Source organism: Zalophus californianus, chromosome 11 (assembly GCF_009762305.2).
Source record: "Zalophus californianus isolate mZalCal1 chromosome 11, mZalCal1.pri.v2, whole genome shotgun sequence".
In the NCBI taxonomy this organism is placed as follows: domain Eukaryota; kingdom Metazoa; phylum Chordata; class Mammalia; order Carnivora; family Otariidae; genus Zalophus; species Zalophus californianus.
The window spans coordinates 103,811,567-103,829,379 of NC_045605.1; the positions used below are offsets into that span (position 1 = coordinate 103,811,567).

At 40.8% G+C, this 17,813-nt stretch overlaps 1 protein-coding gene across 11 annotated transcripts in view; it reads right to left on the reverse strand.

Moving 5' to 3' along the window:
- Window positions 1–17,805, reverse strand: part of RAB3IL1 (RAB3A interacting protein like 1) — a 42,598-nt gene extending 24,793 nt beyond the window's left edge. For 7 of the 11 annotated variants that reach the window (XR_003517665.2, XR_003517666.2, XR_003517667.2 and 4 more), the window contains exons 1-2: window positions 17,239–17,805; window positions 16,383–16,548 (exon numbers count right to left, since the gene is read on the reverse strand). Coding sequence is in view for 6 of the 11 variants with exons in the window: in XM_027581462.2 (XP_027437263.2) it covers window positions 16,383–16,537 (155 nt within the window). In the remaining 5 variants the exon portion in view is untranslated. The remainder of the gene's footprint in view (window positions 1–16,382; window positions 16,549–17,238) is intronic. The other 4 variants (XM_027581465.2, XM_027581466.2, XM_027581459.2 and 1 more) reach the window with 2 other exon arrangements.
- Between the last annotated feature and the right edge of the window lie 8 nt (window positions 17,806–17,813).

Below are 17,813 nucleotides of genomic sequence, written 5' to 3' on the forward strand. Positions count from 1 at the left end.
GCTGAAGGCAAGGAATGGAAGGTTCCAGTGGACACCTTCGGAGACTTAAATATTTATTTCCTAGCAATAAAACCATTGGAGCTCACTTATGAAGAAAGGAGGGGGGTGGGATTCCTTTGAGCCCAAATGGGTGTAGGAGTCCCATCAAGGTGCCTGGGGGCCTGGATTCCTTGAGGTGGAACCTGTTTGGCCACTCCCCCTCCTGAGGAGGAAAGTTCAGAAACCTAAGGGAATTTGAGAACCAGCCAAACCTTCCGAGGCAAATATGACTAGAGGCTAGAGGGGGGTGGGTGTGCCCTCACCCCACAGCTGGTGACTCCCTTCCAAAATGGCAGGGTGAGATGGGGACTGTGCTGGGATTTTTTTTTTTAATTTTTATGTATTTATTTTTAGTAACCTTTGCACCCATCATGGGGCTCAAACTCACAAACCAAGAGTCACATGCTCCTCTCACTGAGCCAGCCAGGTGCCCCTGTGCTAGGATCTCTACATTTGATTGATTTAGTTCACCCTCAGACCACCCAGTGTGGTCCTTCATTGCTTTCTGTTCCCATTTTAATGATGAAAGAATGGAGACTAAGAAAAGGTGAAAGGATTTGGCAACTGGGAACAAGTTGAAGGAATTAGGATTTTAATCCGCATTGTCTGACTCCAAAAGCTCATGTTATTATCCCTTCACCACTCACCCTGTCAAAGGGTAAGGTGAGGCTTTTTGAGAAAAGAGGGCTTGAGGACTAAGCAGGATTTAAATATACAGAATGGAGGATGGGCATTCTATGCCACGGGACACCAGGACCAAAGCCTTGGAGGTGGGACAGAGCAGAAGCACAGAGAGAAGCAAACTCTTCACTTTGGCTGGAACTGAAGCTGATTTGGGGGACACTAGAGAAAAGACTGGACAGGCAGGCTTGGGATGAATCATGACGAGCATTAGAGGCCAAGTTAAAGAGTTTGGACTTTATTCTGAAGGCTCCAAGGAGACAGTTAAACATTTTTGAGCAGGAGAGTGATGTGATCAGAGCCCTGCTATGGGAAGATTAAACTGACAGCAGTGTGCATAGAAAATAGAAATGAACCCTTATCAAATATCCAGAGAAGTAAAGGTTTTCTAAATTTAGACGCATTTGAAGAGACCTCAAAAGAAAAAAGATCAATAGATCTGTTTACATTAAAATTTAAAACTTCTCCATCTTCCTCCTTCCACCAAAAAATAACCAAAATTAAAAGGCAAATAGCCTAGGGAAAATATTCCCAGCAAATGGCAAAGTGTTGACCTCTTTTATATATAAAGAATTCATAAAAATCAATAAGAAACAAACCCAGGAGCCCAATAAACATGTTCGTTCCCTCATTCATTCATTTATTCAAGCAACATGTAACGAGCACCTGTGCCAGGTGCTGAGAAGATATTTGTGGACAAGACATAATTTATTTTAAAAAATACTTAGAAATCTGAGAATAAAAGGGAATTTCATTAAACTGATACAGAGTATCCACCAAAACCTCGCAGCAAATGTCATTCTTAATGGTGAAATGCTAGAAACATTATTTTAAAATCAGGAATGAGCTTCTATACTGTATTGGTGATTTTAGCTAGTGCGATAAGACTAGAAAAAGAATTTTAAGACATAGGGGCACCTGAGTGGCTCAGTCGGTTAAGTATCTGCCTTGGGCTGAGGTCATGATCTCAGGGTCCGGGGATTGATTCCCACATTGGGCTCCTTGCTGAGCAGGGAGTCTGCTTCTTCCTCTCCCTCTGTCCTTCTGTCTGCCTGTGCTCTCCCTCTCTGTCTCTCTCAAATAAATAAAATCTTTAAAAAAAAAAAAAAAGAAATTTAAGACCGATAAGGATTGGAAAAGAAAAACCAGAACTCGTTTTTCACAGATGATTGTCTACATTTCAAATCCAAAGGATTCTATAGAGAAATTATTATAATAAGAAGGCTTGGAAAAAATGTTGGCTATAATATCAATATAAAAATTATTTGCAGTTCTGTACAATGGTAAAAATTAGCAAAACAGAATTTATAAAAATACATTACTTATTATAGCAATGATGACAAGCACCTATAATAAAGCTAACAAAATATGTACAAGATTTATTATAGAGAAAGTTTTAACTTTGGATACAAATTAGAAAATTATAATCATAGTATGAATTATTATAATCTAAATTATTTTAATAATAAAAATATCAAAATGATACAAATTATAAAACTAGATCTTTCACAAAAATGTCCATTTTCTCCCATTTGATCTATGGATTCAATGCAATTGCAATCAAAATTCTAACAGGGATTTTCTTAAATATGACATGCTGATTTTAAAATTTATTTTAAAGAAGAGTAAAAATATCTAAGACATCCCTGAAAAAGAAGAACGAGGCAGTTGCTTAGCCCCCAGCTATCAGGACTTATAAAACTCTAGTAATGGGCACCTGCGTGGCTCAGTTGGTTAAGCGACTGCCTTCGGCTCAGGTCATGATCCTGGAGTCCCGGGATCGAGTCCCGCGAGTCTGCTTCTCCCTCTGACCCTCCCCCCCCATGCTCTCTCATTCTCTCTCTCAAATAAATAAATAAATAAAATCTTTTTAAAAAAGTAAATAAATAAAAAGAAAACTCTAGTAATAAGAACAGTATGATATTAGCTAAGGAATGAAGATATATAGACTGATGAAATCAAATAGAGAAAGGAGAAAAAGACCCACACTTATCTGGAGCTCTGATGTTCAGGTACAGTCTTGCTGATCAGTGGGGAAAGAAAGGGACCAATTAATACATTGCCTAGGAGCAAACTGATCAAGCCTATGTGGATAAAATTATTGAAACCCTATCTCACACTATGCAGAAAAATTAATTCCAGATAGATTAACAATTTAAATACAGAAGGCAAAACTCTTAGAATAAATTGTAGAATATTTTTTTTACTTCAGAGAAAGGAAGGGTTTTTAAGTAATCTCTATACCCAACGTGGGGCTCAAACCCACAACCCCAAGATCAAGAGTCACATGCTCTACTGACTGAGTCAGACAGATGCCCTATGAAAGGAAGGATTAAAAAAAAAAAAAAAGACATTAAAAAAAAGTGCTAGGGGCGCCTGGGCGGCTCAGTTGTTAAGCGTCTGCCTTTGGCTCAGGTCATGATCCCAGGGTCCTGGGATCGAGCCCCGCATCGGGCTCCCTGCTCAGCGGGAAGCCTGCTTCTCCCTCTCCCACTCCCCCTGCTTGTGTTCCCTCTCTCGCTGTGTCTCTCTCTGTCAAATAAATAAAATCTTTAAAAATAAATAAATAAATAAATAAAATAGAGTGCCAACCATAAAAGAAAAGACTGATAAATCCTACTACGTTAAAATTGAGAACTTCTTTTCATTAACTGACACCATAAAACCAAGTCAAAAGTTGAGCCATAACCAACGAAGTTTTAGTATCTAGAATATAAAAGGAACTCCTCCAAGTCAATAAAAATATATAAAATAATTAGAAAAATGGGCAAAAGACATGAACATGCATTTCACGATGGCCAGTAAGAGTTTGAAAAGATGCTCAAACCTAATCACATTGGATGTCAGGGAAATTCAAATAAAATCACAATGAGACACCATCTTACATTTGCTAGGATTGGCAAAAGTTAAGAAATCTGATAATACCAAGTGATGAACAAAATGTGTATCCACAGGAACTGTAATGTTGATAGAAGTGTAAATCGGTAACCACTTTGGCAAACAATTTGGCGTTACCTTGTAGAATTGAACATTTGCATATGCTATGACCAAGCAATTCCACTCCCAGGTCTCTGTGCTAGAGCAAATCTAGCATTTTTGCACCAGGAAACAGGTACAATTCATAATAGCAATCCAAATGTCTAATGAGCAGGGACTGGATAAATGCATTGTGTTATTGTATTAGTTTCTTATAGAAAATGGTATCAAATTACCATAAACTAGGAGGTTTAAAATAACAGAAATTTATTTTCCCACCATTCTGGAAGCACAAGTCCAAAATGAGGACCTAAAGGAAGATGTCAGTTGGTCCATGTTCCCTCTGGAGGCTCTAGGGGAGAGTTTGTTGTCTCTTCTGGTGTCTGGTGGTAGCTGGTATTCCTTGGCTTGTAGCCATACCATTTCTCCATTATCTTCACATTGCCTTCTCCTCTAGCTCCCTCTTATAAGGACACTTGTGATTGCATTTAGCGCCCACCCTGAAAATTCAGGATAATCATTACCTGTCAAGATGCTTAAATTTTTTTTTAGAGCCACAAGTTCTCACATTTATTACTGAGGCATAGTCACAGAGAAAAATCATTTCCATGATAAGACAAGTCTATGGCCCGGTAGGAAGGATGTTTACAGAATGATAGAACAGATGATCTTCATGCAGCTTAAAATTAAATATGTGTGTCAATTAAGTGTGTCATCTCATGATGTGTGATGGCTTATAGACCCAGCTTGGTTCTTCTCCAGTGCCTCCTCTTGGAGTTGTACCTGATTTTATTACCAGTTTTCATCTGAATCCACTGGGGAATGGGACAATTCTGCTTTTGTTTCTTGGCCATGAATCACTTGATTCTGAAAATCTTGTGAGAAGTCATGGTGAGAAGCAGTCAGCCATGCAGAGCAGGGTGGCGGCGAAAAAGAGCAAGATGCTTAACTTAATCACATTTCCAAAGACCCTGTTTTTATATAAGGCAGGATTTACAGGATTTATATATGATCAGGGATTAGAATCGCTATCTTGGGGGGGGAATTTTTTTTTTCTCAGTTTTCTAGAGTCTGCCATCAGTCTGTCACACACACAAAATACATTCATCCCATCCCAACATCTCCAAAAGTCTTAACCCATTGTAATATCAACTCAAGCCCAAAATCTCATCTAAATATAATCAGCTCAAAACCCCAAATCTCACCATCTAAACCAGGCTTGGTAAGACTCTGGATATGATCCATCCTGGGGAAAAAATTCCTCTCCATCTCTGGAACTATGAAATTAGTAACAAGTTATCTGTTCCCCAAATACAATGGTGGGATAGGCACAGCGTAATAGTTATAGACACTCCCACTCCAGAAGGGAGAAAATGGAAGAGAGAAAGGGGTCATGGTCCCAAGTAATTTTAAAATCCAGCAGGACAAATTCCTCTACTTTTCAAGGTCTGGGACTAATCCTCTGTCACCCAAGAGCTCCAGCCTCCGTATCTGTGGTTCTGACTTCCAGGTCCAAGGCTCTGCCCTCTGGGCCTGAGGCTATTCCCTTTTGTCATGCTTCCTTTTTCTCAACAGTAGGTACAGGTTTGAAGTTGAGTCGTTTTATAAGCCTATTTCCTGCCTCTAGAATGGTGGGAGTCCAACAGCCTTCTTTCATTCCATTCTGTCTCTGTCCCTTTCCATTCAAGATGGCAGTGTTTCTGCTGGTATATATAACTCTGGAAAGCCTTGTGTGTCTCCCGTGTATGTCACAGAGACTGACATCATTAAACAAGAGAGTCCTCCACAGATCTTTCCTGGATAATTCTATCTCTATCACTGGCTTCTGCTGAGATGGTTGAGTGGATCCATGAGTCACACACCTAATATCCTCAACACTAGCAAAAGGCTGTTCAACCACACCCGTGGACTTCTCTCCAGAGCACATTTTTTCTAACAGTAAATCGCCTAATTTTAGTATATTTCACAATGTGGATAGGCTGCAAATTTCCCCCATCATCATGTGTTGGTTCCTTTTGGTGTAACAGTTCTTTCCCCAGTATATCTTTTTCCTCTCGCATTTTACGATAATCAGCAAGAAGAAACCAGGGCACCTTTAACATTTTGCTAGGAAATGACCTCAGCTAATAGCCAAGTTCATCACATATAAGTGCTTCTATTGTGCTTCTCAAAATTCTTCCAGCATCTACCCATTACCCAATTCCAAAACCATCTCCACATTTTTAGGTGTTTGTTACAGCAGCACACCACTCTTGGTTCCAAAATTTGTGTTAGTTTGCTATGGTAACTGTAACAGATTACCACAATCTAGATGGCTTTAAGAACAGAAACTTACTTCATACCATACTGGATGCCAAAAGTCCAAAATTACTATCACTGTGCCCAAATCAAGATGTTAGTAGGTCTGGGGTGCCTGGGTGGCTCAGTCAGTTAAACATCTGCCTTCTGCTCAGGTCATGAGCTCAGGGACCTGGGATTGAGCCCCATGTTGTCGGGCTCCCTGCTCAGTGGGGAGTCTGCATCCCTCTATTTCTGCCCCCCCCCCCGCCTGCTCATGCTCTCTCTCTCTCTCTCTCTCAAATAAATAGAATCTTAAAAAAAAAAAAAAGATGTTCATAGGTCCATGTTCCCTCTGGAGGCTCTAGGGGAGACTCTATTCCTTGCTTCTCCCAGCTTCGGGCAGCTCCTGGCATTCCTTAGCTTCACTCCAATTTCTGCTCCCATTGTCACATTGCCTTTTCCTCTTCTGTCCATGTCAAATCTCCTTCTTCCTTCCTCTTATATGGAGGCATGTGATTGAACTTGGGGCCCACCCTGATAATCCAGGATAATATCCACACACCACAAGATCCTTAACTTAATCACAGCTGCAAGCATCCTGTATTCACATAAGGTAACATCTACAGGTTTCCAGGATTGGGATCTGATATTTTGGGGGGCCATTTTTCATCCTATCATAGTTGTGTCCTTCTGATGGAACATTAAACAGCAGCAGTAACAATGAATGAATATTTATATGTCACTTACTTCTCTCCCTACTCCAATGTAAGCTCCATGAGGGCAGGGCCTTATTTCACTCATTACTGTATACTCAGTCCCTGGAAGAGTGACCACCAGGTAATAAATATTTGCTGAATGAACTACTAAAATGGATATTTATATGACGAATAATATAGGTAAATACAACATTTTATGGTATAACATCAAGTGAAAAAATAGTATATAAATGTTTCATTTATGTATTTATTTGAAAGATTTTATTTATGTATTTGGCAGAGAGAGAGCAGGAGAGCACAAGCAGTGGGAGTGGCAGAGGGAGAGGGAGAAGCAGACCCCCGGCAAGTAGGGAGCCCGATGCAGGGCTCGACTCAAGCCCAGGACCCTGGGATCATGACCTGAGCCAAAGGCAGTTGCTTAGCCAACTGAGTCACCCAGGCGCCCCTATATAAATGTTTTAATATCAAATCATTGTGGGGGCACCTGGGTGGCTCATTCGGTTAAGCATCTAACTCTTGATCTCAGCTCAGGTCTTGATCCCAGGGTTGTGGGTTCAAGCCCCACATTGTGCTCCATGCTGGGTATAGAGCCTACTTTAAAAAAATTTTTAAGGGCGCCTGGGTGGCTCAGTTGGTTAAGCGACTGCCCTCGGCTCAGGTCATGATCCTGGAGTCCCGGGATCGAGTCCCGCATTGGGCTCCCTGCTCGGCGAGGGGCCTGCTTCTCCCTCTAACCCTCCCCGCTCTCATGTACTCTCTCTCTCTTTCTCACTCTCTCAAAAATAAATAAATAAATCTTAAAAAAATTTTTTTAAATAAAAAATTTAAATATCAAATAATTTTTACATTAAAAATTCTATGCTAAAAAAAACTGGGGATATCAGTGAAAATGGAGTAGGGAATTCCAAGAGTCTATCTCATCACAAAGGCAGCTAATGAACGGGCAAAACTGTCAGAATCAGCTATATCAGAACTCTGGAAACAACTCAAAGTTTACATCACCCAGGTGAACACTCAATCAAGAAATGAACCACTGGGGGGCGCCTGGGTGGCTCAGTTGGTTGAGCGACGGCCCTCGGCTCGGGTCATGATCCCGGAGTCCCGGAATCGAGTCCCGCATCGGGCTCCCTGCTCAACGGTGAGTCTGCTTCTCCCTCGGACCCTCCCCCTCTCGTGCTCTCTCTCTATCTCATTCTCTCTCTAAAATAAATAAAATCTTTAAAAAGAAAAGAAAAGAAAAGAAATGAACCACTGGGGGTGCTTGGGTGGCTCAGTCGTTAAGCGTCTGCCTTCAGCTCAGGTCATGATCCCAGGGTCCTGGGATCGAGCCTGGCATCAGGCTCCCTGCTCAGCGGGAAGCCTGCTTCTCCCTCTCCCCCTGCTTGTGTTCCCTCTCTTGCTGTGTCTCTCTCTGTCAAATAAATAAACTCTTAAAAAAAAAAAAAGAAATGAACCACTGAATCTCAGTAAGAAAACTTCATGATAATTTCACTTATCTTGGCCATCCCTCACTGTCCAGCTCTGTGGCAGCCTTGAAGACAATGTTCTTGGTATAAGTTCCTAGTATTGGAGGGTGCAGAACAGCCTGCTACTGAACACATTGTGGCTGTTTGTTTTGACCTGTTTGGTGGCTCTCTGAATGTCTGGCTCAATGAGCTTGCCTTTATTTTGCCTAATTCAGAACTCCCCCAAGGCTGAGGTGGCTACCTGTGGGGCATTTGTTGAAAATATATAAAGGCAATTATATTAGCTGCTGCCATCTGGAACAAGGGATCACATTTGGAGAAAACAACAAATTGAATAAAAAAGCTTAGGAAGAAAAGCTGGGGGATGAAATAGTTTAGGAAACAAGGACTTTTGAAAAGTTCCTACATATTCCTGGGAATAGAGGTCTACCTGCATGCCCAGGGCTGGATACATGCTCAGAAAAGATCCGAGAAGGCTCTAAGATCTTACCTCTAGCTGATCACCAGGCTCTGTGCAAGCAGAAAATGAGGGCTAAAGCAGAGTTGTAAATTGCATGACTGAGTGTTGAAGGAATTTCCCAACACACATACAGAGCTCATCTGCAAAGACTGGGAGGTTTTTGTTGTTGCTGTTCTAGGCTTTTAAGGAAATCTCTGTCAAATGACTAGCTGACCACCAAGCTAATGAAACCGAGACTTCAGTGGCCACAGACTACAAAAAATAGACTTTACAAAATTAGTTCCAGAAAGGTCACTAAACTAACAATTTCTACTACAAGCAGCAACAAGTCCAAGCATGGTAGGAAATCCTATTTCTGGAGTTGTTGTATTATAATACTCAAAATGTCCAGTTTAGAAAAAAAATTATGATGCATACAAAGGGAGCCTATACATGGGGAAAAAAAACTGTCCTTGAGGAAGCACAGATATTGGATATAGTAGACAAGACTTTAAATCAACTATTTAAAATATACTCAAAGACCTAAAGGAAACCATGCACAAAGTACTAAAGGAAAACATGATAATCATATCCCACCAGACAGAAACTGTCAGTTAGGAGACAGAAGCTATAACACAGAAACAGAAATTCTGGATTTGAAGAGAATTATTGAAATGAAAAATTCACTAGAGGAGTTCAACAGCAGATTTGAGCAGGCAGAAGAAAGAATCAGCATACTGAAGATAAGTCAATTCAGATTCCCCAGTCTGTGGAGCAGAGAGATAAAAAGGATAAAGAAAAATAAACGTAACCTAAGAGATTTATAAGACACCATCATGCATACTAACATGTATAGTGGAAGTCCCAGAAGGAGAGGTGGGAGAGAAATAAGAATATTTGAAGATACAATGGCTGAAAACTTCTAAATTTGATGCAAGACATACTCTACACATCCAGGAAACTTAATTAGCTTCAAGTAAGATAAACTCAAAGAGATCCATACCAAGACATAATCAAACTGCAGAAGGCTATAAACAAAAAGAGAATCCTTAAAGCAGGAAGAGAAAAGTGACTGATCATGTACAAGAGAACCTCAATAAGATTAACAGCTGATTTCTCATCAGAAACCTTGGAGGCCAGAAGGCAGTGGGATAATATATTGGAAGTTTGGAAAGGAAAAAAAAAAGGAACCAGGACTTGTATATCTGGCAAAACTATCCTTCAGGAATGAAGGAGAAATCAAGACATTTCCAGATTAGCAAAAACTGAGTTTGTTCCTAGTAGACCTTCCTTACCAGAAATGTTAAATAGAGTGCTTTAGGCTGATATGAAAGACATTTAGATAGTAACTCAAATCCACATGAAAAAATGAACACTGATAACATGGATACACGTAAATTTAAAAGTCAGTAATGATGTATTTTTTAGAACATAATTCTTTTTTTCTTATATGATTTAAAGGACAACTACAATAATTATAAATCTATACTGATAGAAACCTAATGTATAAAGATGTAATTTATGATGCTAACAACATAAAGGGCAGGGAATGGAGCTGTAGAAGAGCAAAGTTTTTGTATACTATTGAAACTAAATTGATATTAATTTGAACTAGATTGTTATAAATTAAGATGTTAATTGTAATCCCCAGGACAACAACTAAGAAAATAAAAAAGAAGGGAATCAAAATGTACGTTAGAAAACACCTAACACAAAAGAAGGAGGAATTGAGAAACAACAATAACAAGAGATACAAGACATATAGCAAACAAATAAAGGGGCAGAAGTAAGTTCTTATTAGTAATTGCAGTTAAATATAAATAGATTAAATTCCCTAATTAAAAGACAGAGATTGATAGAATGGATTAAAAAGGATACATGATGCAACTATATGCTGTCTACATGAGTCTTTCTTTTGGCTCAAAAACTCAAAAAGGTTAAAAGTGAAGGGATGGAAAAGATAATCCATGCCAAAAATTAACAAAAAAGAGAAATCAAGTGGCCATACTAATATTTAAAAAATAGACTTTAAGGCAAAAATTATTTAAAAAGACAAAGAGAGACATTATATAATGATAAATGGCTCAATTCATCAAGAAGATATAACAATAATAAACATATATTGAAGGGAGAAACAAACAGTTCAACAATAATAAGGACGTCGACACTTCACTTTCAATAATGGCTAGAACTACTACACAAAAGATAAACAAAGAAATAGAAGCATTGCACAACACTATAAACCAACTAGACCTAACTCCACTCAACCACAGCAGAATACACATTCTTCTCAAGTGAGCATGGAATATTCCCCAGGATAGACCATGTTTATACCACAAAACAAGTCTCAATACATTTAAAAATACAGAATGCATATGAAGTATCTTCTCTGACCACAATGACACGAAACTAGAAATTAATAAAAGAAGGAAAACTGAAAATTCTGCTATTATACGTGAAAACTGAACAACACACTTTTAAGTGCCCCATGGATTAAAAAGAAATCACAGGGGAAATTAGATGAGATGAATGAAAATAGAAACTGAGCATACCCAAACTTACAGAATGCAATAAAAGCGGTTCCCAGAGGGAAATTTATAGCTGTAAACACCTATATTAAACAGGAAAAGGATCTCAAATCAATAACTAAACTTTCAACTTTTTTTTAATGGGCCCAAAGAAGATTATTGAATCATGTAACTGATTGCCCAGAAGCAGGACTTGCTGTAAACATGGATTGTTTCAGGGGCTCGAGTACTGTCCTCAAGATCCAGTGTCTCTCTTGTCCTCTTCCTGGCTTGACTGTATTCTCAGACTGGTGCTTCCTTTTGGTAGCAAGACGGTTACAGTCTCCAACCTCATACTGTCACTCAAGACCAGCCCTAAACTTCAACTTTAAGGAACTTAGGAAAAGAAGAACAAACTAAACAAAGTGAACAGAAGGAAGGAAATAATAAAGATGAGAGTGGAAATAAATGAAATACAGAATTGAAAAACAACAAAGAGGGATGCCTGGGTGGCTCAGTTGGTTAAGTAAGTGTCTGCCTGTGGCTTGGGTCATAATCTCAGGGTCCTGGGATGGAGTCCCACATAGGGCTCCTTGCTCAGCGAGGAGCCTGCTTCTCCTTCTGCCTGCCACTCCCCCTGCTTGTGCTCTCTCTCTCTCTCTCTCTCCAATAAATAAATAAAATTTAAAAAAAGAAAAACAACAAAGAGAATCAATGAAAACAAAAGTTGCTTCTTTGAAAAGAGTAACAAAATTGATGTATTTTTAGTTAGAATGACAAAAAAAGAGAGAGATAAAAGACTCAAATTACTAAAATCAGGATGAAAGTAAGGACATTACTATCAACCTTATAGATACAAAAAGGATTACAAGAGAATATGATGAGTAATTGTAGATCAACAAAGCAGATAACCTAGATGAAAAGAAAATTTCCTAGAAACACACAAACTACCAAGACTGACCCAAGAAGAAACAGAAACTTGACTAGACCCATAACAAGAGATTAAATAAGTACAAAATTTCCAATAAAGAAAAGGCTAGGACCAGACTGTTTCACTGGTAAATTCTCTCAAACATTTAAAGAAGAATTAATACTAATCTTTCTCAAACTCTTCCAAAAAATAGAGTGTGCTTCCTAATTCATTCCGTGATGCCAGGATTACCTTGATATTAAAGCCAGACAAAGATAGCATAAGGAAAGAAATCTATAGACCAATATTCCTTAAATATAGATGCAAAAATTCTCAACAGATTATTGAGAAATTTGAATCCAGCAACATATTAAAATGATCATACTGCATGGGCAAGTGGGATTTATCCCAAGAATGCAAAGGTGGTTCAACACATGAAAATTAACCAATGTAATATACAATATTAATGGAATGGAGGAAGGTAACCATGTGACCATCTCAACTGATGCAGAAAAATAATTTTATAAAACCCAACACCCTTACTGATGAAGCTTGAAAATATTATGCTAAGTGAAATAAGCCAGTCACAAAAAGACAAATACCGTATGATTCCACTTACATGAGATACTTAGAGTAGCCAAAACCATACAGACAAAAAAGTAGAATGGTGGTTACCCGGGACTGTATATAGAGTTTCAGTTTTACAAGATGAAAGGATTATGGGGATAGAAGGTGGTGATGGTTGTAAACATCATGAATACATTTAATACCATTGAACTGTACGCTTAGAAATGGTTAAAATGGTAAACTTTATGTTATGTATATTTTACTACAATAAAAAAAGTTGGGGATAAAAAACCCACCGAACACCCTTGCATGATAAAAACACTCATAAAAGTAGGAATAGAAGGGAACTTCCTTAGTCTCATAAAGGAGATCTGTGAAAATCCACAGCTGGGGTGCCTGGGTGGCTCAGTCAGTTAAGTGTCTGCCTTCAGCTTAGGTCATGATCCCAGGGTCCTGGGATCGAACCCCATGTCAGGCCCCTGCTCAATGGGGAGCCTGTTTCTCTCTCTCCTTCTGCCCTTTCCCCACTTGTGCTCTCTCTCACTCACTCTCTCTCAAATAAAAATAAATAAAATCTTCAAAAAAAGAAAAAGAAAATCCACAGTTAATATCATACTCAATGGTGAAAGACTGAAAGCTTTCCTCCTAAGATCAGAAACAATATAAGGATGTCTGGTCTTGCCACTTTTATTCAACATTTTACTGGAAGTTTTAGCCATGGCAAGAAAGTAAGTAAAAGTCATCCAAATTGGAAGGGAAGTAGTAAAACTATCTCTATTTGTAGTTGGTGTAATCTAATATATAGAAAATCCTAAAGAACCCACACAGAAACCATCATAGTTAATAAATGAATTCAGCAAATTTGCAGAATATAAGATCAATAAGCAAATGAAATGCGATAAGCAAAATCAGTTGTATTTCTATACACTAGAAGTGAATTACCTGAAAATGAAATTTAGAAAAACAATTTCATTTACATTACCAAAAATAACAAAATGTTTAGGAATAAACTTAACAAAGGGGTATAAGACTTGTACACTGCAAACTACAAAACATTGTTGAAAGAAATTTAAACAGACCTAAGTAAATGAAAAGACATCCTATGTTCATGGATTGTAAAGAAACAATATTGTAAAGAAAGCAAAGTAATCTATAGATTCAATGCAATCTCCAACAAAATTCCAACTATCTTTTTTGCAGAAATGAGCAAGTTGATCCTCAAATTCATATGGAATTGTAAGGGACCATACATAGCCAAAACAATCTTGAAAGGGAAGAACAAAATTGGAGAACACTTCCCGATTTCAAAACTTGTAAAAAGCTACACAACCCAAATAGTGTGGTACTGGCATAAGGATAGACATATAGATTAATGGAATAAAATTGAGAGTCCAGAAATAAACCCACACATCTATTGTCAATTGATTTTCAATAATAGTGCCAAGACCACTCAATGGGGAAAGAATGATCTTTTCAAATAATAGTGCTTGGAAAACTAGGTATCTGAGTGCAAAAGAATGAAGTTGGACCTTTACCTCACACCACATACAAAAATTATCTCAAAATAGGTCAAAGACCTACATGTAAAACCTGGAGCTAGAAAACTTAACAGTAAATCTTTATGACCTTGGATTTGGTAATGATTTCTTAGATATGACGTTAAAGAACAAACAACAAAAGAAAAAAACTGGGCGCCTGGGTGGCTCAGTTGGTTAAGCAACTGCCTTCGGCTCAGGTCATGATCCTGGGGTCCTGGGATCGAGTCCCACATCGGGCTCCCGGCTCAGCGGGGACCCTGCTTCTCCCTCTGACCCTCTCCCCTCTCATGCTGTTTCTCTCTCTCTCTCTCTCAAATAAATAAATACATAAAATCTTTTAAAAAAAAAGAAAAAATAAACTGAACTTCATCAAAATAAAAAAACACTTCTGTGTATCAAAGGACATTCTGAAGAAGGTAAAAAGATGACCCAAAGAATGAGGAAAAAATATTTGTAAATCATATATTTCTTATAAATCTAATGTCCAGAATATACAAAGGACTCTTAAAACTCAACAATAAGAATATATGGGTGAAGGATAACGGGCAAAGGACTTGAATAGACATTTCTCCAATGAAGACAAGCAAAAACCAACAGGCACACGAGAGGTTCAACATTATTTGTCATTAGGGAAATGCAAATCAAAACCACAATGTGATACCACTGCACATCGGGTGGCTTTTTGCGGGGTGGGGGTATAACAAGCACTGGCAAGGAGGTGGAGAAACTGGAATCCCTCGTGCAGTGCTGGTGGGAGTATAAAATTGTACAACCACTGTGGAAAACAGGTAGTTCCTCACAAAGTTAACCACAGAATGACCCTATGACCCAGCAACCCCACTCCTAGGTATATACCTGAAAGAATTGAAGACACGTTTACAGATAACCTTGCCCAGATATATACATAGCAGATAAAAAAAAAAAAATGGGAACAATCCAGATGTCCATCACCTGGGGAATGAATAAACAAACTGTGGTCTATCCATACAACGGAATATTATTCAACCCAGAAAGGAAAGAAGCACTGTCGCTCTGCTACAACGTGGATGACCCTTGAAAACATGACGATTCCTAGTGAAAGAAGCCAGACATAAAAGGACAAGTAGCGTATGATTCCATTTATACGAAGTGTCAAGAAAGGGCAAATCCACAGAGATAGGAGAAGCAGATTGACGGTGACCAGGGCTGGGAGAAAAGCGTGAACGGGGAGCGACTGTGTGATGGGTACTGAGTTTCCATTTGGGTGACAAGAATGTACTAGAATGAGTGGTGATAGTTGAATGAAGTTAAAGTCACTGAACTGTACACTCAAAACGGTTAAAATGGTGAGTTTTATGGTATGTGACTGTTGCCTCAATATTTTAAAAAAAGAAAGGAAGGAAATACATTTGAATGATAACCTCTGGTGATGCTGTTATTTCACTGCTGTTATTTTCCTGTCTACAAAGCACTGAAATCTCTCTTGTCACTGTGTGAAGCAAGCCTCTCAAAACTGTGTGTGCACCCAGATCTCCCGGGGATCTTGTGCAGATGCGGATTCTGACTGAGCGAGGCAGGGTGGGACCCGAGAGGCTGCATTGCCTGCAAGCCTCCCCAGACCTCCCTTTGAGCAGCCAGGCTCTAAAAGTCAGCAGCAGCCCAAGGGGGTGGACAGATGGAGCAGTTCACCAAATCTGCGAGGCCGACCCCGAAAAGACTCTTGCTTCTGGATGCCCTCCCCCAGAGGCCTTCGTAGTGTAGGACAGACTTACCCTAAAACAAGTATTTATTATCTGAAGTTCAGATTTCCCTGACTGCCCCCTATTTTTATTTGCTAACTCTGAAACCCCAGCCTGGGGTGGAGAAGGGTTGGAGCTGTGGTTGTCCAGGCGACCTGTGCCCAAGGGGCTCAAAGCCACTAAGGGCAGCTGGCTTGGTGGTCCTGTGGACTAAGGGAGAGTCACCAACACGGCTCACTCCACAGCTGGCCTGCGCTGGGGCCAGCCTCGCCCACTGCCCTTGGGTCTGTTCCGCTCACCTGGCCACCTCCTGGCAAACAGACTCTCAGAGCTGGCGACCTGGTCCAACCGCACACGGAGTAGAAGAATCCCCTCCAGGACATCGCTGCCGGGCAGCCCTCCCAGCTGACCAACCATGGTCAGGAACTAAGGGCCAGGGGGCAGTGTGCACAGTCGCGACTGCAAGGAATTTGCACCAGGCCGACTGAGATTTGAGTGGAGGCTTGGGCGAGTTATTTACCTTCTCTCTGGGCCTTGACACCTACCTGTAAAGGTAGATAACACCTTCTATTCCCCAGTTCTGATGACGAGATGAAATCCCATCTAAAAAGCGCTCAGGGGCGCCTGGGTGGCTCCGTTGGTTAAGCGACTGCCTTCGGCTAAGGTCATGATCCTGGAGTCCCGGGATCGAGTCCCACATCAGGCTCCCTGCTGATCGGGGAGTCTGTTTCTCCCTCTGAACCTCTTCCCTCTCATGCTCTCTATCTCTCATTCTCTCTCTCTCTCAAATAAATAAATAAAATCTCAAAAAAAAAAAAAAAAAGCGCTCAGAGCCTGGCACCCATAAATGCTCAAGATATTGGGGAAACCATTGTTTCTTCTCTTTCCCTCCCATGATGCCCAGCACGGTGCTGAGCACAGCAGGCATCGCTTCTCGGCCTTTTGGCTAAGATCAAGTGTGAGCACAGCAGGCATCAACACGTGTTTGTGGGGTTGAACAGCAGGAACATTCTGGAACAGTGAAGAGTCACATGCTCTGACCGAGACAGGGGACCTACGTACACCTTCCAGCTCTGACCCTCATTCTTTGTGACTTGAGGTTAAGTCCATTTCTTTCTCTATGCCCCGGTATCTTTGTCTGCAAGATGAGCAGTGGGGTGAGCAACCATCTGCATAGTCTCTCATAGTGTGTCAAGCTGCTAAGCTACCCATTCCACAGATGAGGATGCCCGAGGCTACTGACTTGTAGTAAAGGCATGACAGCACCTAGGCCTTCTTACACCCGGTGCAGTTCTCCAGGAGAAGCCTGGCCTGTGATGCTCCTCCTCCTCCTCAACTGCCCATTAGCCCCAGTTCTGAGCTGGAAGGGGAGGGGCATTGTGGATGGGGTCTGTGCCTCACCTGGCTGGCCTCAGTGGGGCGGAGTCCATGGGGACAGGGCAGCTCGGAGATCCCAGTGTTCTCCCCAAGGCTGTGGTGAATCCTCTTGCCTTTTGTCTCTGGTTGGGCCGGCTCTGGACTATTCCATGCTATTCCGTTGTCACTGGCAGGACAGGGCTCGGTGAAGCTGGACCCAGTGTGTCCCAGCCCCTCCCAGTCCCTGTTGTCTTTCTGCAGGAGCCAGAGCTTATGTGTTCATCTCTTGGGATGTTGAGTCTACCCAGCCTTTTAGGCATCAGGGCTGCCGGCCCCGGTAGAGAGGTGCTGTTGTCTGTGCTGCTTCCAGGCCCCAGGCTGGCGGTGACCCTCCCCTCCCTTGGCCAGATATGCCAAGCCTCCTCCTTTTCTCTCTTGGCTTCTGCCTTGTTCTTTCTGTGATTGGCCCAAGAGGGGGGTGAGGGCTGGCAGGTACCCTACATAGAGGCTGGAGGCAGCATCCAGGGCTGGTTGGCCCACCCGAGGGCCCCCTGCCCACTGCCCCCAGCCAAGCTGGGTCCTCTTCTTCCTGCCCAGCTGAGGCAGGGCCTGGAAGGGCA